Source organism: Ailuropoda melanoleuca, chromosome 1 (assembly GCF_002007445.2).
Source record: "Ailuropoda melanoleuca isolate Jingjing chromosome 1, ASM200744v2, whole genome shotgun sequence".
NCBI classification, from domain to species: Eukaryota; Metazoa; Chordata; class Mammalia; order Carnivora; family Ursidae; genus Ailuropoda; species Ailuropoda melanoleuca.
In genome coordinates this window covers 129,557,861-129,583,908 of record NC_048218.1, presented here as the reverse complement: position 1 = coordinate 129,583,908, position 26,048 = coordinate 129,557,861, and the positions used below count along the sequence as shown (strand labels likewise).

General features: G+C 43.5%; 1 protein-coding gene across 1 annotated transcript in view; it reads left to right on the top strand.

Moving 5' to 3' along the window:
* Positions 1-2,437, top strand: part of MAGI2 (membrane associated guanylate kinase, WW and PDZ domain containing 2) — a 1,281,842-nt gene extending 1,279,405 nt beyond the window's left edge. The window contains exon 25 of the mRNA XM_034641709.1: positions 1-2,437. This exon is cut by the window's left edge and continues 469 nt beyond it. Coding sequence (XP_034497600.1) covers positions 1-145 — 145 coding nt within the window. The 3' untranslated portion in view covers positions 146-2,437.
* Positions 2,438-26,048: the final 23,611 nt, after the last annotated feature.

The following is a 26,048-nucleotide window of genomic DNA, read 5'->3' as shown; positions in this document are numbered from 1 at the left end:
GCGAGCGGGGCTCCGGCAGGGCGCGCGGCCCCCGGGGGGCGCCCCCACGCGCAAGGCCGCCGTGGCGCCCGGGCCGTGGAAAGTGCCCGGCTCCGACAAGCTGCCGGGCGTCCTCAAGCCCGGAGCCTCGGCTGCGGGCAGATGAGCCGCGCGGCAGCAGCCCGCCGCCCCGCCTCCACGCCTGCAGGTCGTTCTTCTTAGGTTCCGTCTCACGGCGTTTTAATTTATTTTCACTGTCACACGCATAGATCCACGAGGCACCAAGGCCTGGGAGCACCGACGTGAAGTCCCACGTGTCCAACGAGCATGGGCGGTACAGCGTCCACGCGCAGACGTAAACTGATCCTGAAGCCCCCGGTTCCATTGTGGGGGCTTTGGCAGCTATGGAAGAACCAAAATAACGTGAAGAACATCACAGAGAGACAGTGCAGTGTAGCTTTAGTTTAAAAAAAAAAAAAGGAAAAAGAAAAAAAATTACCCCCACTGCATGAAGGATTTGGATGCCATCCAAACTCTCATATCAAGAAACTGGACAAGTTAAGAGCAATCACAAACTGGAATATCGCCTTAAAAATCAAACTGCACGGAGCAAGCTGAAACTGAGACAAGATTATATCTTTTAATTGATCTAAAGAGCTGTAAATAAATTGTTCTCGACATATCTAGACAGGGGTTAAAAGGTTTCTTTGAAACATTCGGAACTGTTCGCCCATGACGTGTTTCCATGGCTCACCCGTGGCATCCATCACCGGTGTATTAGCAGCAACGTTCCCTGCCTCTTGCAGGACGAGTTAGAAATCTAGTGAATTCATTGGTGTGATGCCATTTTTACTGCCATTTCTGTGATCAAATCATATTTCTGTACATTTTCAGTGGTAGAAAAAAAAAGGTTTAAAAAATTGTATCTTAGGGAACAGATTGCCGTAAGTCAGAATTTTGCAGTTTAGCTCATAGATCTTAATTGGTTTTCATCTAAAATATGCATTTTATAATTGAAGGACCATAATTTGTTTAATCAAGATTGGCAACGCTGCAGTTCCTTTATGAAAAGGCTTTCCTATTGTCTCAGGCTAGCAAAGATAGTAGCTTCTTTGACAGCAGTGTTCTATTTCACTTATTGTCTTAAAATCCTCTTTCCGTTACTTCATTTTCACTTGGATAGAGCAGAGGCAAAGTGTTTCTCCTATATTTCTCAGATTTTAATGAATCCCTAATATTAAAAAATCATATTATGACCAATTTTTTTCATAAAAGAACGTGAACCTTTTAGCATTCTTTTCTGTTTATCGTTCCTTATTCTCCTTTTCATTTGGTTTGCTTTTTCGTCTTTGTATTCTTTGCCATTTTTTAATTTCTTCAGCAACCTCTAGATGTTTCTGTTTATCTTCATTCATCTATGGTTGATCCCCTAGTAAAATTCTAAGGCTTGCCTTTCTTCCCTGCCCTTTTAATATTCCTTTGTAAAATGTTACCTTCAGTTAATTATCCATTGGTACTTATTTGTAGCTACACATTTTAAAAGGCAAACTGTTTCTGAGGGCAGTTCCTCTTCAATTTGTCCTGAATGAATGAGGCTTCATCCTTCCCAGATTCTGGCCCTTACAGGCGTTCAAATGCAAATAAGCCTCACCTACCTGAACTTGTAGTCAAATAAGTAAAACGGGAGATCAGGTCCGTCACCCGAGGTCACACGAGGTCACACATAATAGCCTCCCTCCGTTGATTCTTTCCCTCTCTGTAAATTGCAGTAACTTGAGCACTAGCCATTTAATTTCCATCAGGCATAGGAGTAGTTTCATTGTTTGACAAGAGGAGAATATGGTCGAAAGCCTCAAGTGAAGAATCTTGCAGCCTGTGAAAGCAATTTCCAAAAATGGAATCCATTCATCATAAACAAAAGCACAAATACATGCAGCAGTTTACAATACTTTTGGTTTAATCTCAATTAGTCTTTCTCCCCTGGACTAGAAATCCAGTATAGTTTGCCATTAATTTATTGAATCTGGTTTTGGACAATGCTTCTGTAGTGTAGCTGCACGTCCTGGTACTGTATCCTCTGACCTTTATTTTCCATGTGTTACAAAAGGATAAAAAAGTTGAGATTACGCTTGCATAAACTCTAATTTGCACAGTTCACAGCTACTACTTGTGCAGTAATTGCTTTATGCGGCTGTAATCCATAACCTGTGAAGACAGCACATCATCTAAATCCCATTCCAAATAATATTTCTGTGTAGTGTTAGCTGTGAATTTACCCTGTACAGCTGTATCTCTATAAATATAATTCCATGTATTAATAGTCACAGAAAGACTGTAAGTGAGCAACTATTTTTATGAAACGCACCACTATGGATAAATTAACTTTTACAGAAATCTTGTTTACTGTATGATATTCTAAAACACTGTCAAATAAAATATATATCCAAAAATCTTTTCTTTTTCCAACTATATAGGCTGTGTGTGAATTTGAAGTAATTACTAGGAGTTAATTTTTTTTAACTGTGGTTTTCATAGTTTTTTTTTAGAGTGGAAATTTAATGCCCCCAAAGAGGACTTGTTTTTCAAACTTGAATCTAAATGCAGTGGAATTATACAGGGGGGAAAAAACAAAACAAAAAAACTTTTTTTTTTTTTTTTTGCCCAAGTAAGTGGAGAGTGAGTTTTCTCAAAGACTCTAGTTGGTACTTGGCTGTCAGCTAACTACATCATTTATGAACTGGCAGTACGTTTCTCTTGCTTGCTACCCTGATTGATACTGTGCCTTTTTTTCAAAAAGGATTTCGGGAATCAATCAACAATAAATCCCATCACATTTTTTTCCTTTTAATTCTGAAATTTTTTCATGTAAAATCCCAAGGAGTTTACGCAGAAGCCAACATTTGGTGAACAGTAGCGTAGCGTCCAAAATGCACAGCTGAATTGCGCTCTGCAGTGTATTACAGTACATACACTGGGTGAGAGGTCTGGGGAGTACCAAGAGGATGGCAACCCCGCCATCACAGAGATCACAATCCAAAAACACAGTTTTCAATCCTAATCCTGTTGGGACCTCCCAATGATGTCAGCAGGGGGCCTAAAATTCCCAAACTGACCATTTCTACTCCACTATTAATTTTTTTTAAAATGAAGTATGGGTCACTTTTAGGAAAGGGAAGAAGCTGACATGAAGTGTGAAATCAAGCACAAAACTTAAGGTATTTGTAATAAATACATGTCATTCTTTATGAACTAATCTAAGAAGGCCCAGTGCGAGCTGAAAAAGCAAAAGACTTACAAAACAATGTGGTTAACAAAATGGGGTGTAAATATTAATGACACACAGCTAATTACCATTTTAAAAGAAAAAATAAAAAGTCATTAGGACATCAAAAAGATTGGAAATCAAAGACCAAAGGGATTAGGACAGGGACAGAGCAGGTATGTTGAGGCCAGTGTGGCACCTGGCCTGGACAAGGGCCTTACCATGAATCAAATGGCTCCAAGGTCAGGCAGGAAATACGAAAAAATGAAGAGAGCCAGGTGGGGACTGGGCTAACGGACAAGCATGTCCCTCCTCTAAAGCTGTCATTTTGTCAGGTCCAAGTCCACTGTGGAATAGCCTTTCAGTTTCTCAAGAGAAGAAAAAAAAAATCAGCTTTTTATTTGAAATTTTGTGGTTTTTATAGTTTAACAAGATTAATTCACATTTTTAAGAAACACTGAACAAGACAAAACACTACCACCACAAACGATCTGCACACCAGGTCTGGCCCGCAGCCCACCAACTTGCAGCCTCTGGCTTAGAACAACAGGCAGACCTTCAGCAGAGAACCCCTCGCTTGCTTCTATCAGGGTCTGATTCACCTTCCAAGCAGTGGATCGTACAGACCCCAGAGATGGAAAAGCGTGTGGCTCTTAAGCCCATACGTGCCTGGAATAACTTCAAATGTGTACTAAGCGCAAGGCCCTCCGCCAGAAACCTGATCGTATTCTCACACCAGAGGTGGCTTGCGGTGAAGCCGAACAAACTGACACCATTGGAAATTTTATTATTCGTTCTTGATGAGCTTGCCCCAAACCGTGTAAGCTTAGGGCTCTCCAAAGGTGAGTTTGCCCTGCCCTATTCAGTACTCTTTCTCAGGCCAAACTCACAGCAAAATCAAATGACCTAATTGCCAAAGAATTTGGACTTAACAGAGATTCTTTTTCAGAGAAGCATAGTGCAAGATGGGATGCCTGTAAAGTCCCACGAGTGCTTTCCAAGGCTAGTAATAGTGAGGGTAACTGAGTCTCATTATGAGTTCTGCATTGCATCTGGTTCATTTAGGGCACCAGCTACATGTGTAAAGGGTGTGGTTATGATTATCGGTGGAAATGCTGTGGTGGGAGGCATTTGGGTAGAACCAAGACAGCAACATCCCGGAATTAAACCGACCCCTTGCTGGGCACTGGGTGGCGTATCACCCAGACAGCTCGGGTATCAGGGACCCCATAAAAACTTCAGCGCGTCCTGCCACTACCTGGCAACCACACGTGAGAGTCAGCTGTGTTTTAAGGGTTCCCACAGTTTGACGGCATCTGTTTCCTTGATGAAATTGCCTCTCAGAGAGCAATTTCATCTGGAAGAACCTGGGAATCTCGTGAAGCAACAAAATGACCTTTGACTTTCCTTCCTCAGTGGAAGGTCAATTTTCTAAAGTCCTAATAAGGTGTATCTGTGTGAAAGGAAATTAAAGCTCCTTTGTGATTTCATCCCAGGTCAACTGCCTTCACACTGAGGAGCACACATTCCTGGGGGACAGAGACTTTTTAGGGGGTACACAGGCAGGGGGAGCGTCAGTGAAATTCATTTTCAGAAATTCAACTTCTATTTTTTATGCATTTCAAACCTGTGGACCACCAGTTCCCTATCACCACCTGCCCAATGCAAGGAGCCTTTACATTCGAGAAGCAAGATGAGCTTATGATCAATCCTGCATTTCACTCAGGTACATTACCTCGGGGTGTAAAAACAAAGAGGCAATTGGAGAATGCAGCCCTCCTGCAAGAGAATAAAGAGAGCAAAGTTGAGAGCATCTCAGTAAGAAACATTCAAGTGGGCAATGCCTTCCTTCCTCCGGAAGACCTGGTAGGGCTCCCATCTAAAACTTAGCACCCACCTTTATTCGAATTTGAAAATAAAGTCACACTTTTCTGATCGAATGTGTGATGGCTATCTGTCTGGCTTGGCCAAAACAACTGGCTTTGCCCACGGGTTATGTGGCAGGTGTTTTCCATAGATTAATGAGTTAAATCTGCAAATGCAAGATTTAGATTAACATATTTAAAGCATGCATACAAGAGAAGATAAGTCCTTTGCAAGAAACTTGTGGGGAAAAAATGTAGGTGTTAACTTGAACTGGGACCTAGAATTTTATAAAACATTTCAGGGGCTACATGTGCTAACAGGGTCACTCCCTAAGACAAACCGACTTAATTCAGTTTCATAAACATTCACAAAAAGTGTGGCGTGTCTGCCATCTCTAAAACATGACCAGTGAACAGAACTCAGCCTGCAGCCTCAGGCTGCCTACCACCCAGTTGGGAACCAAGACAACGAACACAAGACAGAATGGGTGAGACACGGGAATGTGGGATTCGTTGGATGCGGGAATAAGTGGAGGCAGTTAGAGGTCATCCTGGGTATGTGGCATTTCAGTTGGGTTTGAAGGGTGGGCGGGATTTCAAGAGGCAGAAGAAATTTAAGGGGGAGATCAGCATGAGCAATGTCAGAGTTAAGAAACTTAGAGAAACCGTGAATTGTTTATTTTGACCAAGACTCGTGTGTGTGTGTGTGTGTGTGTGTGTGTGTGTGTGTGAGAGAGAGAGAGAGAGACAGAGAGAGACAGAGAGAGAGACAGAGAGAGGGAAGGAGGAAATAAACAGAGTTTTAAGTAGATAACAACTGCAATTAGGAACAGTTGGGAGTTATTAAAGGTTTCTGAGCAGAGAAAAGATAAAATCAGCACTTGGCTGTGGAAGGAAGTCCTGGCAGGCCTGTCCAGGGTGAAGTGGAGGTGGGAGACACTGGCAGGTGCTAACCTCAGGTGAGGAAGAGGAGACCTGAGCAGGAGATAGGAGGGCTCTGGAGGAGAGAGAAACAGCAGGCCTCGGACTTACTGGGTGCAAAGTCAGGGACGATCCAGGCTTCAAGCCTGCGTGAAAAAGAAGATGGGAGGAGGACCAGATCTAGAAGGGATATTACTACATTTTTTGTTATATAAAGCATGAGGGGTTCTCAGATCACCCAGATGGAAATACTCATCCAGCCAATAATCGTAGACTAAAAAGATGGACAGGTTCCAAAGAGAATGAAGTTCAGATAAGAGACTAAGATAAGATTTGGGAACCAACTCCCTAGAACCTTGCTGGGACTCACTCCCAGACATTCTGATGTAATTGACGAAGAGGGGACCATTTGGGAGGGGAAACGTCCTACACCTTATAATACATCCACATAAGTATCAGCATGCAGAGTGCTTTGTTACAGAAAGCAAGGATTGGAAAGATTTGCCTTCTATCTAAAGTCCGGGAGCCACTGGGAAAGATGTGAGCCAATTTATGATCCCTGTCCTTAGGAAGAGAATGAAAGTGAGCTGCAAGTGGTTCAAATGCAAAGAACATGGAGAAATTCATAGAAGGAAGACTTCAAAACCAATAGTCCTGTCTGCCACACTTTCCACATGTTAAAGATTAGCAGGGGTTGCAAGACTCAGGGGCATACCTTCCAATTACTTCTGTGTTATCACTTATTAATAGGAACCCCTGGATTCTTGCTTCTTGATCTGGATTGCCAACTCAGAGATGCCCGTAGTTGTGCCTCAAAGCAAGCTCGTGTGGGCAAATGAGCAGCTACAGGATAAAAACCAAGAAAAAAATATATATAGTGATATGTGTATGTAATATGTGTGTGTGTGTGTGTGTGTAGATATACATATGTAGATATGTATATATCTACTAAATACACACACACACACACAGACTTGCACATGAACACAGACATATACCCAGGGGCTCAAATTTCAATATTCTTATTCTGACAAGATAACTAATACACCCAAAGTACATAAAAACCTATGGATAACTTCTCCAGTTTTAAAGCAGGCACATGTGTAATCATCGTCTAGGCTGCGAAAGAGTCAGGGACCCTTGACCTGAGCCTGGGGCAGAGTAAATATTTGCTATTATATACATGTTTTATTGTTGTTATTATCAATTGAGGGATATGTAAACATTTTCAGTGATGCTGAGATTCTCAATATTTATGGGGTGTTAGCCATGTGCCAGGCACAGTGCAGAGGTCTGAGACCATAACCATGAACTAGGCAGGCACTGCCCACCCCGCAGAGAGCTTACAGTGTTTGAACCACCAGGACGGTAAATGGTTCACATGCAAAGTGTGAGGGGCTCTCGGGTTACCCCGGAGGAAATACCCAGACAATAATCATAGACTAAAGATGGAGATGCTCCATCAGACTGGCTTGATGCATTTGAGATGAAGGCTAGCTTCACGGAATTAGAGCCAAAAAGGAGAAGTGAAGGAACCAGAGGCGGGTCCAGTGGGGGAGGTGGTGGCTGACGGGGTGGGAGGGGTGGCCTGGAAAATGGCGGATGAGCTAGGGGACTGAATGCATACAAGTGTCAGATGAGAACAGTGGTGGCAGGGGCTGCACTGAGCCTCAGCGAGCGAGGTGACCAACATGCCCCAGTTTGCCAAGGACTGTCCTTGTTTTCAAACTGTCAGTGTCCCAGCAAACCCATCCATCCCCAGCAAACCAGGATGGAAGGGCACGGGGCCAGGACTGGCAGATCTGAGGGTCCCATGGGAGCCAGTCCCCTGAGGTGCAGAGGAGGATGAGAACTGGCCAGCAGGAGGCTGGAGGGCCATGGGGTCTGGAACTCACAGGGCCTAACAGGCCTGAGCCAAGATTTGAGCCCCCAGTTAAAAGGCAGCAGGAGGCTACTTTTGGGTTTTCACTGGGCAGAACAACCTGTTCCCATACGGAACACTCTGGCCTGGAAAGGAGACGGCCGTGTGCTTGCTCCCTTCTCCCTGCCTCTCTCCCTCAACCTTTAGTCTTCTGTCCCTTCCTCTCCATCCTCCGAGGGAGGTTCCAGCCCTCCCAGGCTGCTGACGCGGAGCTCAGCCTCCTGGAACGTCTGTCTCAGGCAGGTGATGCCGGTCTTTCCCAGAGGGCTCAGGAGCCCTCGCTGGTGCATTGGCAACTCGGCAAAGAACTTTCATGTCTGATCAGTACACACACTCGCAACTCTTATTTTACAGCTTCTCCACTCTTTCCTCCATCATCAAGGTGTAGATTGAAGACTACAATCAACCCTCATGATGCCCAGCATATAATAGGAACTCAATGAACACTTGCTGAAAACTGGGTATTTTTTTAAAAACTGGCCTCATCTCTAAATCCGATATAGTTTCCCTTGAATAAGAATGGTTCTCAACACGGTAAGTGGCCCTAACTAGTCAGAGTGGACAGTTTGCAATTTTTCTCAAATTTTCTGCCGCTATTTCTACAAAATACTGACAGAGTGGCTTGATGTTGTCATTTGAGAATTGCTTGGGATGAAGACTAGTTTCTGCAGGCACGCAAGCTTATTCAAAATAAGCCCATGTAACTATTTCCCTGCAACTCTCTCCTGCTCTTGCTCCTGCTCAGGCCCAGCCTCACCCCAAAGCCAGCAGGGCTCGAGCAGGACCTGACTCCGGCTCTTATTTCAGGAAGGTAAGGTCACGCCAGAGCATCAATGATAGGGCAGGCCTTCTTGTTCCAGCCGTCCTTGCTCAAAACCCAGGGAGAGGTTTTCCATTAATATCCTGGCTAAATCCTAGCACACCATGTCCAGCTGGTCAGCATTCCTTAGATGAACTTGGCCTCCCCACCGTAAATGTTTGCTGGAAGCATGCAAAAGGCCCCGGGGGATTTTGGCCTCGTACTGGTCCAGACCCCCTCTGCTTCTCTGCTCCAACTGCAGCTCTTCACAATGACACGCACGCAAACACACACCACAGATCCCATCTGACTCCTGTCCAGGCTGCTGTCACTCATATCCAGCAACCTTTGAGTGACCACACTTCCGGCTGTGCCGGTCCAGCCAACCTCAGCCCTGCACCTGTACCGGGGCCCCCATACTCACCCACTGGTCTCTTGATTAAGAGACTCTACCTGAGCTCCCTGTACTGACCTCCCAGGATCAAAGACCCTCATGACCTGCTCTCCACTAACCTTCCCACCAGATAAGACAGATCATTCACAGCCCAACTCAAACTATATTTCACTCCCTGTTTTTAATCTGAGCCAACAAATACAAAACCAAGATTTTTTTTCCTTAACCACTGCCATTATCAAGGAGCTAATGGCATGAGTTTTAAAGTCAGGTGAGGTATGGATTTCTTAAAACATTAAGAAGTTTTCGGGAACACACACTCACACTGAGGGGGATGGCGACAGCCAGGCATGATTTTGCCCTGAATTCTCAGCCAAGATGTTTTCAGAAAGAAGCAGTGAATTGTGTCAATCATTTCCAGAAAACTAGCTGCTATCCAAAAAGGTGTATTGCTAACTCAGGTAACAGGTCAGGAGCTGCTGATTGAAGAAGTAGACTTTTTGTATTTAGTGATTCAGAGGCTCATGTTCCTGTTACTCTATGACTCCTCCATTCCTTAAAGCCTGGCTTCTGAAAAGTGGTCTGAGCATGGGCAGCACTGCCATCCCTGGGAGCTTGTTAGAAATACAAGATCTTAGGCCCTGCCTTAGACCCACTATACAGGCACCGCATTTAAGAAGATCCCCAGGTGTGGGTGACTCATACACATGGAAGTTTGAGAAGACTGCCCTAGAACCTCAGAGCCCCTGCACCGGCCTGCAGAAAGGGAAAAAGGGCATGGAGTGAGGACAGCCCCTTCTTTGCTTCATTGAAGTCTCAAATGACAGGTCACTCCCAATCCCACTCCATTGGTGAGAACAAGTCACATGGCCACAACTGGACACAAGCACTCTGGGAAATGTAGTTCCTGACTGGGCAGCTGTCTGACAGTTACCACTCCACATTATGGAGTTGGGAGGATAGATGTTGGTGGACAGACATCTCTGATGCTCACACTTCCTCAATGAGCAGGTGACCAGAGGGGAAACACTACTTTGACAGCAAATACCAGCCCCTACACCAGGCCAGCCACCACATGTATACACGGAGGAGAAACAAGTAGGGCTCTAGTAACAGAGAATGCATCATGGTGAGAGTTTCAGAATTGAATACTCAGGTCCTCACAAGTGCAGGAATCACAACAAAGGGACTGCAAAGAGGAGAAAACTTGGTCAAGGTCAGGAGCAGTAACAAACAATGAGGAAATTAGCATTTAGTCAGCATGAGCTGTGTGCCCAGCACTTTTACATATGCTGTTCAGTTTTATCCAGAAAGCAGCATATGTTCACAACATTCTCCCCATTCCTCCAAAACTGCTTTTGTTAAGACCACACTGTCTCATCCCAGGACTTCCCGTAAAGCTACGCAGTACATCTCAATGTTGGCACAATTAATATTTCGGGCTGCATAATTCTTTACGGTGGGAGGCTCTCTTATGCATTGTAGAGTGTTCAGTAACATCTCTGACCTCCACCCACAATTATGACAACCAAAACTGTCTTCAGACTTGTCAAATTCCCTGGGATGTGGCAGGGTGGGAAGGGGGCAAAATTGTCCCCAGCTGAGAACCACTGAGCTACAACAATCAAAACAGTACGGTATTGGCAAATGACAGACACACAGATCAATGGAACAGAATAGAGAGCCCAAAAACACATTCATATTTATACGATTAATTTACAACAAGGCTCAATGGCAATTTATTTTTTTTATTTTATTTTTTTAAAGATTTTATTTATTTATTCGACAGAGATAGAGACAGCCGAGGAGAGAGGGAACACAAGCAGGGGGAGTGGGAGAGGAAGAAGCAGGCTCATAGCGAAGGAGCCTGATGTGGGGCTCGATCCCATAACGCCGGGATCACGCCCTGAGCCGAAGGCAGATGCTTAACCACTGTGCCACCCAGGCGCCCCTCAATGGCAATTTAAAGGAGGCAGAATAGTCTTTTCAATACCTAGTCACTTATAAAAAAATGTACCTTGAAGCATACCTCACACTGTATACAGAATTTAACTCAAAATGGATCACAAACCTAACTGTAAAACCCCAAAGTTTAAAAGACACTTTTAAAATTAGAAAAAAAAGTCACAGACTGATAGAAAATATTTGCAAAACAAAAATTTCATAAAGGAGTGGTACACTGAATATATAAAAGTCTGAAAATTGAAAAATAAAAAACAACTCAATTTATAAAAGGCATGAAATATTTGTAGATACTTCACCAAAGAAGATATACAGAAGGCAAATAATTGCATAAAAATATGCTCAACATTATAAGCAAAATATGTCAGAGAAAGACAAATGCCATATGATTTCACTCATATGTGCAATTAAAGAAACAAAACAGATGAACAAGGGGGGATAAAAGAGAGGCAGACCAGAAAACAGACTCTCAGCTATAGAGAACACACTGAGGGCTGCTGGAGGGGTCGTGGGTGGGGGGACAGGCTAAACGGGTGACGGGTATTAAGGAGGGCACTTGTGGAGATGAGCACTGGGTGTTGTATGTGAGTGATGAGCCACTCAATTCTACACCTGAAACTAATATCACACTGGATGTTACCTGACTAGAATTTAAATAAAAACTTGAAAAAGAGAAAAAAGAGATATACTCAATATTATTAGTCACTAGGGAAATGCATATTATAATCCCAAAGAGATAACACAACACACCTACTAAAGTGACTAAAATTTTAAAATTGACGTGCATGGATAGTGAGAGTGCAAAATGGAGAACAGGTGGCAGTTTATCATACAGTTAAAATACATTTGCCATATGACCCTGCAAGCCCACTCTGAGGCACCTACCTGATAGCGAATAAAACCCATGTTCACATAAAAACCTGTCTGTGAACTTTTATAGTGGCTTCATTCTCATCTGCCAAAGAAAACCAAAGCTGGAAACAACGCAATGCCCGTCAACTTGTGAACGGATAACACAGTGGTGACCCCATGCACTGGAATACTACTCAGCAATAAACAGACCGATCCGCTGTCACACCGCAGCACGATTGAGGTCTGACGCACGCGGCTGGGTGGACGAGCCCAGGCTCAGAGGGCTACATAATGTGTGGTTCCATCTTTATGACTCCGGAGGCCAGAAAAGACAGTGGTAGCCACAGGCTATTTGGGGGGGGGGAGGTGTTGACCACAGGAGCCCCAAGGGAACTTTCTGGGTGGCAAAGCCGGAGGGAAATTTCTGTGGTGACAGTTACACAACTCCATGCATTGTTCAAAACTCACAGAACTCTACACTACAAAGGGTGAATTTCACTGATGTGAATTGTACCTGAAACAATTATATATAAGATTTCTATTTAGACTTTTAGAAAGAAAATTAATCACATAAGAACTTGAATAAAATGCTATGATTATAAGAAAACACAAGTCAGATCCTGTCATTCCCCTGCTGAGGCTCGGCGTCCAACATCCCCTTCACACACACCTGACTTCCTGTCCTTCCACTCTCCTCGGCTACACTGGTTTCCTTGCTCTTCCTGAAACATTCTCTTTCTCTTTATAGGAACGCTCTTCCTTTTGAAATCTGCATGGCTTCCTCCCTCACTTCCCTCATGGCCTTTGTGCAAATGTCACTTTATCAGAGAGATCTTTCCTGATCTGTCTCTGTCTCTTTCAATATTCCTTCTCCCCCTTACTCTGCTTTGTTTTTCTCCGTAGTACTCCCCGTGCATATATTTTTATTTTTTATTTTTTTAAGAGAGAGGGAGAGAGAGGGGTGGAGGGAAGGGCAGAGGGATAGGGAGAGAGAGAATCTTAGGCAGCCTCCATGCCCAGCTCCAGCCCAACGTGGGGCTCCATTTTATGACCCTGAGATCATGACCTGAGCCAAAGTCAAGAGTCCAATGCTTAACTGACTGAGACACCCCAGGCACCCCTCATGCATTTATTTTTTATTTTCTGTTTGCACGTACTAGACTATAAACTACTTTATCTTTATCTGCTTTTATCACCTTAGTCTCCTAAGACAGTTCCTGAAACATGGTGCTTCATAAACACTGGTTGAATGAATGCATAAATAGATGAGTGGGTGCAGGGGTGGAGAGAGGGACAGAGCCGGGCAAGGGAGCGAGGAAGGAAGGGAGAGAGGAAGGTATGGGTGGAGTGGGTGTTGGGGTTGAATGAATATTCTCTTTTAGAGGATTTGAAGACAGAACATGAAGTGAGACTAGGCAGCAACTGTAACAATAGAAACAGACACAAAAGAAACCAATTTAGCGAAAAGATGAAATGCTAAATTAGGAGCCACAGCTACTTGCTTTTCTGAAGGACGGTTGCGTCACCAGAATGGCTGTTGAGCATGCATACGGTAAACAAATATCACAGTCTCCTAAACCGCATCCCCTCCTCCCAAATCGCCTCTCCTCTGTCTTCTTTACGTCCTTGAGTGTCCCTACAACAAACCCACATGGACTAAGACACCCCACATGTGTCACTCACTCAAAGACCCTAACCACCCAGCACTCATCCCACACTCTCTGTGGTGGACTCAGGCGTCCACGGTTTGCCCTGCTAATAAAAGAGTACCCCGTGCAGGTCTCCAAGGGCAGGAGCCAGAGAGGAAAGCCACTCTCCTGCCAGCCTCAAAGCAGTGTGACAACAGAATTCTGTGCCCCCGAGGAGACCCCGACAGCCAGCCCCTACATTGGGACAACTTGTCTCATCGTGCTTCACACCTTGCTTTGGTTGGGCATCCTCTATCCTCCCAACTCTTACCCCGACTCCATTCTGACTCTCTTTTTTCTGATCTCCTTCCCTGAAGCCCTTCCACGGAACCCTCTGAAAATCACCAGCAAAATCGCAATAGCCTTCAAACCTGAACTTGCCTGAATCTTTGCGCTATCACTGGAACCTGCCTTCCCCTGTAGATACTGTTTCCCCTGGAGCCTCTCAAGTCATAGATGTTTTTTCTACCATTTCTCTCGTTCCATGGGAATCTCTTGCATCTCATTACCACTCTCAGCCCCTTCTCCATCCTCCTCCCTAAAATGCCTGTCTTGAATCTCTCTTGTCATATGACTCAACCATAGGGATCCTCTCTCCTTTTCTGATACACGCATTCACTGCTATCAGCCTCCCTCTCAGCACTGCTTTTGCTGTACCACAGTAAGTTTTCACGTGCTTCAAAATATTTTTTAAAATTTCTCTTGTGGCATCATCTTTGACCCATGTGTTATTTAACCTCCAGCTATTTTGAGATTTTCCAGGTTATCTTTCTGCTACTGATTTCTAGCTTAATTCCATGTGGTCTGAAAATATGCTTTGTAAGATTTCTATTCTTCTGAATTTGTCAAGGTATGTTTTATGGCCCAGACTGTGGTCTATCCCGGTTAAGTCTTCCATGTGAGTGTGCAAAGAACGAGTATTTTGTTGTGGCTAGAAGAGGTAGATCCAGTTGACTGATGGTACTATTCAGTTCAACTACGTCCTTACTGATTTTCTCCCTGCTGGATCTGACCTAGCTTAAATTCCATGGCCATTGACCATACTCCCTCCATTGCACCTTGCCCTTCTCTGCTTCTGTGTATTCACTTACGCAAAGCACAAACGTGACTCAGTACAGCTCTCTGCATATGCCTTGCCTTCTCTCCACACAAGCTGGCTGTGGTTGGAGAAAACCACCTACCACTGCTGAATGGTCTCTCTCAAAATTCATGACCTCTAACCTCAGGTGGGCCTAGCATATTGCCGAGCCAAAAGACTGACATTCCCTGATCCATTCCCAAGGACGACCTATTCCCATCCCACTTTTGTGAATGGCTGTTTTATACCTTCCCATTTCTCTTCAAATCATTAACACCTCCTCCCTAACCCTTACTCTCTGCAAATGACCTCGCTTCCTAGTTCACTGAGAAAGTAGAAATCCCCATCATCATATCTACACTTGTATTTGTGCCCATACACTCTGCCTCCAGGCCTTTTACCATGAATTGCTTGTCTGTGCCTATAGCAAATGCCATCTCCTTCACGTATGCACTACATTCTTCTTGCTTATTCAATAGTCCAGCAATTCTTTCTTTCTCCTGCATCATTCATTTGTCCCTCTCTTTGATCTTTCTTATCAGCACATAAACTGCTTTTCTTTAAAAATGACAGGTATTTTATTCCTTGGGGCTCTGCATTTGATTTTTCCTCTGGGGAAGATGCTGTTTCCAAGACAGCCGCATGCCTCTCTCCCTCTCCTTCCCAGATTCTTACCCAAATGACACCTCTCAGGGATACCCTCTCTAGCCCACCTGTCTAAAACTGCAAGCCTTTGCGGTGCACATGGCCTAGGGTGACTCTCAATGAGCCACGTCCTTGTAGAATCCCACTCCCAGTGGCTGAGGGCAGAACCTGTTACTTGCTTCTAATAAAATGTAGCAAAGGTGTCACTTCTTGATTAGGTTATAGTATATGGCAAGTGTTAGACTGTCACCCATAAATATATTACATTGTAGTAGACCCCATCTTAGCAGAGTAGAACATGAGCTTTTCCTTACTGGCTTGAAGAAGTAAGCTGCCATATTGTGAGAGGCCAGCTGGAACTGGGAGGCTCTGAGGATCCAAAGGCAGCTTCCAGGGGACAGCCATTAAAGAGCCGCAGCTCTTCGTCACACAGCCGTAAGGAACTAAATTCTGCCCAGAGCGTGGGTGAGCCTAGAAGAAGAGTATTCTCCAGTTAATTCTCCACACGAGAATTCAGCCCAGCTGGCACCTTGAGTGCAGCCTTGTGAGACCATGAGCAGAGGACCCAGTTAAGCCCAGAGTCTCAGACCCACAGAAACTTGTGACATAGTAATGTATGTGTTGTTTTAACTGCTAAGTTTATAGTAATTCATCATGCAGAAAAATAGAAAACTAATACATCCTCAAACGTTGTTACCCTTTTCTGCTTCTTCTTTTGCCTTATCACTTTCACTTATTTAACATTTTCTATTTATAGCTTGTTTATTGTCTGCACTTCCCCCTCTACTCTCGAACACAACTTCCACTAAGACAGGGATTCTTGTCAAGTTTTTTTCCCACCATTATATTCTCAGTGGCTTGAACAATCTCAATAAACGTTTGTTGATTGAATGAATAAGTGAATGAATGGTAAGTCTTGTTACCTGAGCAGAGGAATTCATTAAGGTCATAGATATCTCAGGTAAGAAATGAGAGGGAAGGTATGTACTGTGTTTAACTTGTTATTATGGAAATGTTCAAGTAACAGCTTCTTACTAGTCTGGCTTATTCCAGGGGTAAATTATAAATTCTTACAGCAGCATTCTTCAACCTTTTGACTTGACTCACACTAAAAAATACATTTCATGGGGTACCTGGCTGCCTTAGTCAGTGAAGCATGCAACTACTGATCTTGGGGACGTGAGTTCGAGCCCCACGATGGGTGTAGAGATTACTTACAATTAAAAAAAAATACATTTCACATTATGTGTCAATACACACATATAGCCACATAAATAACGGCAACAAAAGTTTCACAAAATAGTACTTATCTTTATAACAGGCTCTGACGGTTTCCCATTCCACTTCATTCTGTTGTAGTTCATTTTTAAAAAACTGGATAAAACCCACTGACAGGTCCTAGAGAAACGCTCTGGGCAGTTCTCCAAGAAGACCAATCCTCTGTGTTGTCAAGCATCTCCCAGGATTGGATTGCGATGAATCTGACATTGTTCTTCCGGGTGAGTCTGGCAAGGGCATCCTGGGTGCTGCCTGGAAAGCACAACCGTGTGCCTTAGTAGACAGGAGAGCTGAGGGGCAGGGCTGGCATTTTCTTGTGAAACTGCAAATGAGTGTGTCTGACTCGAGAGTGGCCACCCTCTGCTTGCAGCTGGGCCACAGGAATGCACAGGGCTGAAGCTCACCGTCATGTCTACACAAGTGCTCCTACATTTCAGAGACTACAAAATCCAAATGACTGTTACTAGTCTTTAATCATGGGCGTGTCTCAGATGCCTAAATGGTCCCTGAGTCACTGGCCTTTGGTACTTGAATTCCTGACTGTAAAGTGGTTTTCAAAATCACTAAAACGTTAGCCATCTTACGTGGTTCCAAATGGCATAACTTGTGAAGCTAATGCAAAATTATGGCAAAGCACTTTTCATACAGCGTGAACTAATCAGTGCGCCCAGAAAAGCCGATGCTGATGAAGTGCCATTAAGTTATGGCATAAAATGCCACCTGCAGGTAAATCTGGGTCTAATTTGCCTTTTTGCAAGTAGTTTTCTATTTATTTGAATGTGAAATGAATCCCCAGGATGGGTAGATGATAAAGATGCTGCCCCTTCAAGACTGATTTGATTTTAAATGTATTTGTTCTTTTGTTTAAGCATGTGGTTCAAGAGAAATTTTTTAAATCCCTTCTTAATTAGCTCAGCAGGGCAGCCAGGAGGAAAATGCCTGAGAGCTTACTCCCTTGCTGTCCCTGCACCCACCACTCTGCTTGCTGGTTAAGGGGCCAAGGTAAGGAAGGTCAGTGACCAGAAGACAAAGAACACACAGAGATCAAGAGTAAATGAAGGCTATCTGGAGCATTTCTTTTTGGCTCACCTCCCTTACCTTTCCTGTGGGCTTGGACCTGTTTACTGTGATTTCTTCCCTAGGGTCAGATGGCCTCATCTCTCTTCACTTTTGTTTCCATTAAAGCATTCCCGCCGTGTTTCTCACTCCTGTGGGATAATACTAAATTTAATGGATTTTGCTAAGGTAACACTTTCTGTCACCATGAGAAAGCAACAGCCAAATTCACAATGTAGGAAAATCTATGGAACAAATGACCCGATATTTCTACCATATGAGTATCATGGGGGCTGGTAGGGGGAGGGGGATAAAGGTGCATCAGGAAGAAAGGAGGAAGAGTTGTTATGAAATAAAAGGAATAAGGGACATTATTAATCAGGTTTAATTTTGTCTCAAAGTAGACACAAAGAGTATATTGAATTCCTGATTGCCCATCACCCGGCTTCAACATGTATCAATATTTTGCTCTTTTTGCTTCAGTTATGCACTTCGATTATTTGTGTGTTTTGTGAAGGATTTTAAAATAAAACCCAGAGTTCATATTATTTCACCCAGAAATACTTCAGTGTGTACAGAAATATACTGGCAAAGTCTGAGCCTTTAAAGAGGTTTTGACTGAGGGTACTCTGCTGGACGTACCCCATGACTCTAAATGAGGGTTTGCTCTAAGAATACTATTTTTTTAAAAGATTTTATTTACTTATTTGAGAGAGAGGGAGAGGGAGCACAAGCAGGGGGGAGGGGCAGAAGGAGAGGGAGACGCTAACTCCCCTCTAAGCAGGGAGCCCGATGCAGGACTCAATCCCAGGACCCTGACATCGTGACCAGAGCAGCGGAAGGCAGACGCTCAATCGACTGAGCCCCCCAGGCACCTGCTCTAAGAACATTATCGACATTTATAAAAACACATTGTTCTATACAAACTCTCAGGATAAAATTCCTTCTGGATTTAGCTTAGGAGAAACTCTACAATTTCTCACCAGAACACTGAAAATTCAGTACATGATCAAATTTTTCTTTATATGAAACCTGCTAGGAAGCTTAAAGACAAATCTCTGGCCAATCATGGCATCTATCTACGTTCTGTAATATGAAATTTTGTATTAACGTCATTCCCAGCTCTGATAGTTTCCTTGCCTTGCTGTTCCTTTCTCTTTCTCATCTGCTGCAAATGTGGGTTACCTTACTGTATTTGTATATCCCTGTAAGCAGATGTGTGCTGGTGAATGTTTCATAACTGGTTCTCTGGGGGGAAAAAAGCATATCTAAACACAAATTTATTACAAATTTTGCAGCTATGATGTCTCACCCATAATAAGTGAATAATAGTAAAATACACAATACTCTTTATTATAAAATTCGTGCAGCCAAATGATTCTCATAGAATGCTTTTGTGATTTTTGTCAAACTGTTTATCCATAGCTAACCTATGGTTTCAATCAATCAAGAATAGTTCAAACATGAATGTTCGTTGATATTTTTACTTACTTGAACAAGGAAGATGAAAGTAAAACAATGAAAACCTGTGTTGTGGGCTAGAACTTCACTTTTTCCTCGTGATGTGAGCGGCTTTTTGCTAAACTGGTTATTTGTTTTCAAATATTGGAAGAATATTTGCTCAGGTTTTTTGTGCTAATAAGAGTATGACTATAGACATGACATACTTTTAAGTTTACTCTGTACTGTTACCGTTCTACCCACTCTTTTACAAAGTGTAGACAATCAATAAAGCAATAAGTAAAACCTTGATTTTTAGTGTTTGCCCATTCCCATGGTGTAAATTCGCCCACCACGGCCAATTTCAAGGTGCCAGCATGGGGGTGCTGAATGCGGATTTAGGAAGAGATGTGCAGAGATGCCTGGGTGGCTCAGTCGGTTAAGCATTTGCCTTTGGCTCAGGTCGTGATCCCAGGGTCCTGGGATCGAGTCCCACAGTGGGCTCCTTGCTCAGTCGGGAGCCTGTTTCTCCCTCTGCCTGCCGCTTCCCCTGCTTATGCGCGCGCTCACTCTCTCTCTGACAAATAAATAAATAAATCTTTAAAAAAAAGAAAAAAAAAAGGAAGAGATGTGCAGTAGGGACACCATTATGTAGCATTTTCATCACGTAGGTGCAAAGGACATAAATAACCTCAACAGTATAAGGAACGGTGAAACAGAATTAGGTGATAAATTTGAGTATTTATTACTTTTATTTTTAATATAATTATTTAACTTTAAATGTCTGGATTTTAATTTTTAATAATGGCTGTTTAACAAACAACTTGCAAGATCCCTAGAAATTTAACAATAAATTTCTCACAAGCCAACACAAGATGACTGCAGCATACCACTGTCTGTAAGCCAGCTAAAATAATTTTGGAACTAGGTGGGCATGAAAAATGAATAGATCAACACACTTGTAGGGATTCCTCTTGTGGTAGGATTATGGATTGCTATTATAAAATCCCCCTGTGAGAATACAGGTCCTGGGTTAATGATAACAAACATACTTTTTAAAGTATTGCTAAATTATTTATAATAGCCAAGACATAGAAACAATGTGGTGTGTGTGTCTATATATATATGTATATGCATATATATATATATACATATATATATATATATATATATATACACATATTCGTAATGGGATATTATTCAGCCATAGAAAAGAAGGAAATCCTGCCATTTGCAACAACATGGATGGACCTAGAAGGCATTAAGTCAGGCAGAGAAAGACAAATACTGCATGATCTCACCTCTACATGAAATCTAAAAAACCCAACTCAAAGAAACAGAGACTGGATTGCTGGTTGCCAAAAGGCGGGGTGGGGGCGAGTGGCTGGTGAGTAGGGGAGCTGGAGTTGGAATTGGGTGAAGGTAGTCAAAAGGTACAAATTTCTAGTTATAAAATAAATAAGTTCTGGGTATGTAACATACAGCTTGGTGACTATATTAACAATGCCATTTTATATATTTGAAAGTTGCTAAGAGTAAATCTTAAAAGTTCTCATTACAAAGAAAAAAAAATCTTTGTAACCAAGTGAGATGATGGATGTTAATTAAACTTAATAATCATTCCGTAATATAAGCATACATCAAATAATCATGTTGTACACCTTAAATGTATGCAATGTTATATGTCAATTATATCTCAATAAATTGGGAAAGAAATGAAATTAAGTATTGCTGAGCTAAAATGAAAACATGGGAAATCACTCAGGTTCAAGGGGCAGAATATCAGCAGTGAGCTAAAACCAGGCCAGTAAACAGTAAATAGAAAACAAAACCAAAAATAACCCGTAAACCAAAACCAAACAGAGCAAAAGCACTGTTTGCCCTATGTAGGTTGATGCTTCTACCAGTGCAGAGAACTGTAGAGATTTGGCCTATGCAGAGTCGGGGGGCCAGGCGGGGGGGGGTAGGGGTGAACCTAAGACTCTGGCACTGAGCCAGGACCCCTAGGAGGAATACAACCTGTGAGAAAGGGTAAGACAGGAAAATAATTCACCTCCCAGCAGAGGAAGTCTACACAGAATTTGAACTGTCTCCATCCAAACTGTAGGGGGAAAAAAGGTGAATAATATTTTCTCAGAATCTGCATCCTTAGGCCCTATTTCACCCTGGGATGGAGAGTACATTTACCTAATCCATGCTATCAAGCTTTCAGATAAAAATTAAAACAAGGGGATCTGCTGGGGACAGCCACAGTGGTCACTCTGCGCTCTCCTCCCCCCACCCAAGCTGTTCCTGCCTGGTTCTTTCCCAATTGGAACCTCGGCAGTGGTCACCTCCTGAGGCTGCAGGGACCCTTGCCCGGCTGCCGGTACCATGCCTCCTGGGCCTGCTCCCCACTCAGAGCAAGACCAAGAGCCAGGGATAAGCCGAACCGAAGCTGCCTGGAACCTGGGCGCAAGGGGTGCTATCCTGGAAGGCTTCCTGGAGGAGCCGAAAGTAAAGGATGAAATCAGCACTCCCTCTATGCAGAAGTTAGTATTTTCATTTGGCCTAACTTTCTTCTTTTCATAATGATTATTTTCTTACTAATCGTGTGTAGCACTCCTTCCCCCAGCTCATGCCACTGTGGCTGTGACCCTGATCTCCTCTAGAACAACCCGTGGCTCCCCCTGACAGGCACATTACTCCAAAGCCCTCAGCTCTTGCACAGATGCCCTTCTTTTCAGCCTCTTTCACACCCACTCCACCTGCTGCAAACACCTCCTCCAGAGGGTCTCATCACCACCCCCTGGAACCCAGCAAGAATGTGCAGAAGTGCTCAAAGAAATAGCTGGATTCCCTGGTGTCCACTACCCCTCTCACTGCAAACCCCCTCCCCTGAGCTATTTGGCAGCTCACAGTATGCCCCGCCCCCCTGAAAAACAAAACCAATGCAATATCTAAGAGCTCCAGACTTCATTTTTTATTTTTCTATTCTACTCTTCCTCAAGCATCAATAACCTGTAAGGGTACTGTGGCTGACCTGGTTAAATGCACACACCATGGGGGGACCGGCCCAAATCTGCTCATGTGTTCCTAGAAGAGTGGTCTCTTCTCTTAACTTATTCCTTCTCCCTCCCCTTAGCGATTATAAAGGTTAAAAAAAAACAAAAATGAAAATTAAGTGGTGCCGGGTTGGTAGCACCACATAATGCCTGAGCAGAAGCAAGCACAGTTCTCTGGAAGAACAAATTAAGTTCAATCAAACCGGATCCCTCGGGTAAAAATTACCAAATACAGAAGGAAATAAATCAACACGGGTGGGAGTCAGCGGTAACAACACATAAAAGATTTGCGTCTCGAAGAACCTCAGATATCAGAGCTACTGGAAACAAAATTATGATATGTGAAATGTTTAAAGGAAAAGATGGAATCAGAAAAGGATCAAGAAACAGAAAACCAGGAAGATCTGAAAATGATTCCTAAGAAAATTTTAGAAAAGAAAAATATTAAAAATAAAAACATGGGATCATGGGGGTGCCTGGGTGGCATAGTGGTTAAGCGTCTGCCTTCGGCTCAGGGCATGATCCCGGAGTCCTGGGATCGAGCCCCACATCAGGCTCCTCCGCTGGGAGCCTGCTTCTTCTTCCTATTCCCCCTGCTTGTGTTCCTTCTCTCTCTGGCTGTCTCTCTCTCTTTCAAATAAATAAATAAAAAATCTCTAAAAAAACCCCAAAAAAACAAGGGATCATGGAACACTACATCAAAAACTAATGATGTACTGTATGGTGACTAACACAACATAATAAAAAAATAAAAATAAAAACAAGGGAAAAAATAAAATGAAATAAAAACAAGGGGTGCCTGGCTCAGTCAGTAAAGCGTCTGACTTCAGTTCAGGTCATGATCTTGGGGTCCTGGGACCGAGCCCTGCCTCGGACTCCATGCTCAGCAGAGAGTCTGCTTGTCCCCCTCCCTTTGCCCCTCTCCCCACTCGTGTTCTCAAGTGCTCTCTCTCTCTCAAATAATTTAATGAAACCTTAAAAAAAAAAAACTAAAAACAAGAGTGGGTTAAACTGAAGATTAGATATACTGAAAAAGGCAGCAGCAAACTGGAAGACAGATCCAAAGAAATTATCCAAAACTAAGCACACAGAGTCACAGAAACAGAAAAATCTGAGAGTGAAAAGAAAGACAGAATGAACAGGTTGAACAAATGTCCAATTTGAAAGGAAAGAGTCGAGGAAGTGTAAAAACATAGCAGCTGAGAGTTTTAAAAATTCACAGGCCGTTAATAAACAGAGAAGAAGCACACAGATAAATAAAAAGCAAGGCCCACCTAAGCATGTTGAAGTAACTCCATGACACGAGATGTAGACGATCCCCAACGCCGGCAGACAAGACAGACAACTTGGTTACAAGCCATGGCAACTGGACCACTAGCCCACTAGCCGACGGCTACACAGGAAGCCACAGGAGGGTGGGAAAGTCGCTGCTGAGAGAAAGTAACCATCAACCCAGGATCACACATCCAGCAGAATGTGTCTCGGGAAGACAGGTGAAATAACCAAACAGAGTTCACCACAACCAGGGCCTACATTCAAGGATGGGTTATACTTCAGAAAAGAAGGCGGGTCCAGTAGTGAAGAGAAGGGCCATATGCACCCCAATGTTCATAGCAGCATTGTCCACAATAGCTAAATCGTGGAAGGAGCCGAGACGCCCTTCAACAGATGACTGGATTAAGAAGCTGTGGTCCATATATACAATGGAATATTACTCAGCTATCAGAAAGAACGAATTCTCAACATTTGCTGCAACATGGACGGCACTGGAGGAGATAATGCTAAGTGAAATAAGTCAAGCAGAGAAAGACAATTATCATATGATTTCTCTCATCTATGGAACATAAGAACTAGGATGATTGGTAGGGGAAGAAAGGGATAAAGAAAGGGGGGGTAATCAGAAGGGGGAATGAAACATGAGAGACTATGGACTCTGAGAAACAAACTGAGGACCTCAGAGGGGAGGGGGGTGGGGGATTGGGATAGACCAGTGATGGGTAGTAAGGAGGGCACGTATTGCATGGTGCACTGGGTGTTATACACAACTAATGAAGCATCGAACTTTACATTGGAAACCGGGGATGTACTGTATGGTGACTAACATAATATAATAAAAAATCATTAAAAAAAAAAAAAGGCAGGTCCAAGAAAGGACTAGGAGTAAAGAAATTGGTCAACGTGGAAGTGAAATAAACGCTAACCGTATGAAATAATAGCAATATCTAATCTTTAGGGTTAAAAAAAAAAACCCTCAACAGTAGCTTGGAAGGAAGGAGGGGGGATCTAAGTGAAAGAGGTCAAATGTTCTTATGTTGACAGGAAAGGAATTATGATATGATTAAATAGTAGTTTGATCAGTTAAGTATACATGTTAAGGCTCTGAGGACTAACAGTAAAAAAAAAAAATAGAAATAGAGGGTATAGCTTCCCAACTTGTAAAGAGGGGGTAATGGAAAAATAAAAGGCAAACAAGCAAACAAAGAAAGGCAATCCATCCCCAATAAGGCCAGAAAGATGAGAAAAAGGAGCTGTGTATTCAAATGGTGACATTTGGGACAGTCACCAGAAGGAAGGGGCTGATTTGCGGCATTTGAAAGAGGATTCCTTCCCTTGACTCCTGTGCACCTGCCCCTCTGCCTTCCCAAGCCAGGCTGTCTCCAGCTCAGTAGCCGCCTGGCCAGTGCGTGGGCAAGTGGGAGCAATGAGCGGGCAGGCAGGGCGCCCAAGCTCTAGACACCCCTTCTCAGAGAAGATGGAGGTTCTGCCCTTGGGGTTCTAAACCCATAGCCGGTCAGGATCCCCCGTGCAACTCTGGCTCAGTTGCATTCTCCCTCTCCCAGCTGCCTCCCCCAAGTCTTTGCTTGGTTGCACTGACAGGAAATGTCTGCTCACAGCTAGGGTTCCTGCAGCCCAACGACATGAAGTGGATGGGCGGACAGAGCCAAGCGGCCTACATGCCCATCCCCGCCGCACCCCTTGTGACTGTGTCAACTCAGGGCACGGGTGTCAGCTCTACAGTTATTGTCGTGGTCTGTGCAAATGAGGAGGTTGAAGCAGACAATCGGCCAGAGGCTTTACGGCTCTAATATCCCTTGATTATGCTCCTCATTAAATATGCATCAGATACATTCCGTTAAGCTTTATTTTCTGATAATATTAAACTCTGCTCCTTGTGCAGAGCCCTTATAACGTGCCGCTTATATAACATGTTCATTTGCCCACAGAACACAACAGCAGTATTCCCTCGTGTAGTCTTGTATTGCGTTATTGCCTTTCTTAATATCTCTTTTCTAGGGTCTCAAGTGAGGAAGATCTTTAAAAAATAAAAAAGGAGGAAGGAAAACAAACAAACAAACCACCCGCAGTGACTCTGCTTCACTCTGATGGCGCTTCTTGTGCCTTGTCTCACGTTTTCGGGAGCATCACCGGTCGAGTTGGCTCAGGTCGTAAGTCCTCCGCTCTGGGGACCTAACGGACCTTTAACTGTCTAGATATAGAAGCCAAGTCCTACTGACAGTGCACTATTAAGAGTTTCAAATGACCTTTCAGTAGCTAAATCAAATGGTCGTTGTCCACCATGATGCTACTTGATTTAAGTGATGCTTTTGATGTGATTAATCACAGAGTATTGCTTCACTAACTGTCCTCATTAAACTTTCAAGGTTCTGGACTCCAGTTTCTGGTGTGTTTAATCCTGTCCACACCTTTCCCTCAGACAGGTTTAGTGCCCATCATTCTCATGCAGAGGACACCCCAAGCCTAATGCTCCCAGTTATTCTTCTTACTTATCACCTCTCACACTTACAGGTACCCACCTGTTTCACTAGAAAAAAGCTGAGAAATGAAGCAGCCTCCTCCTTGACT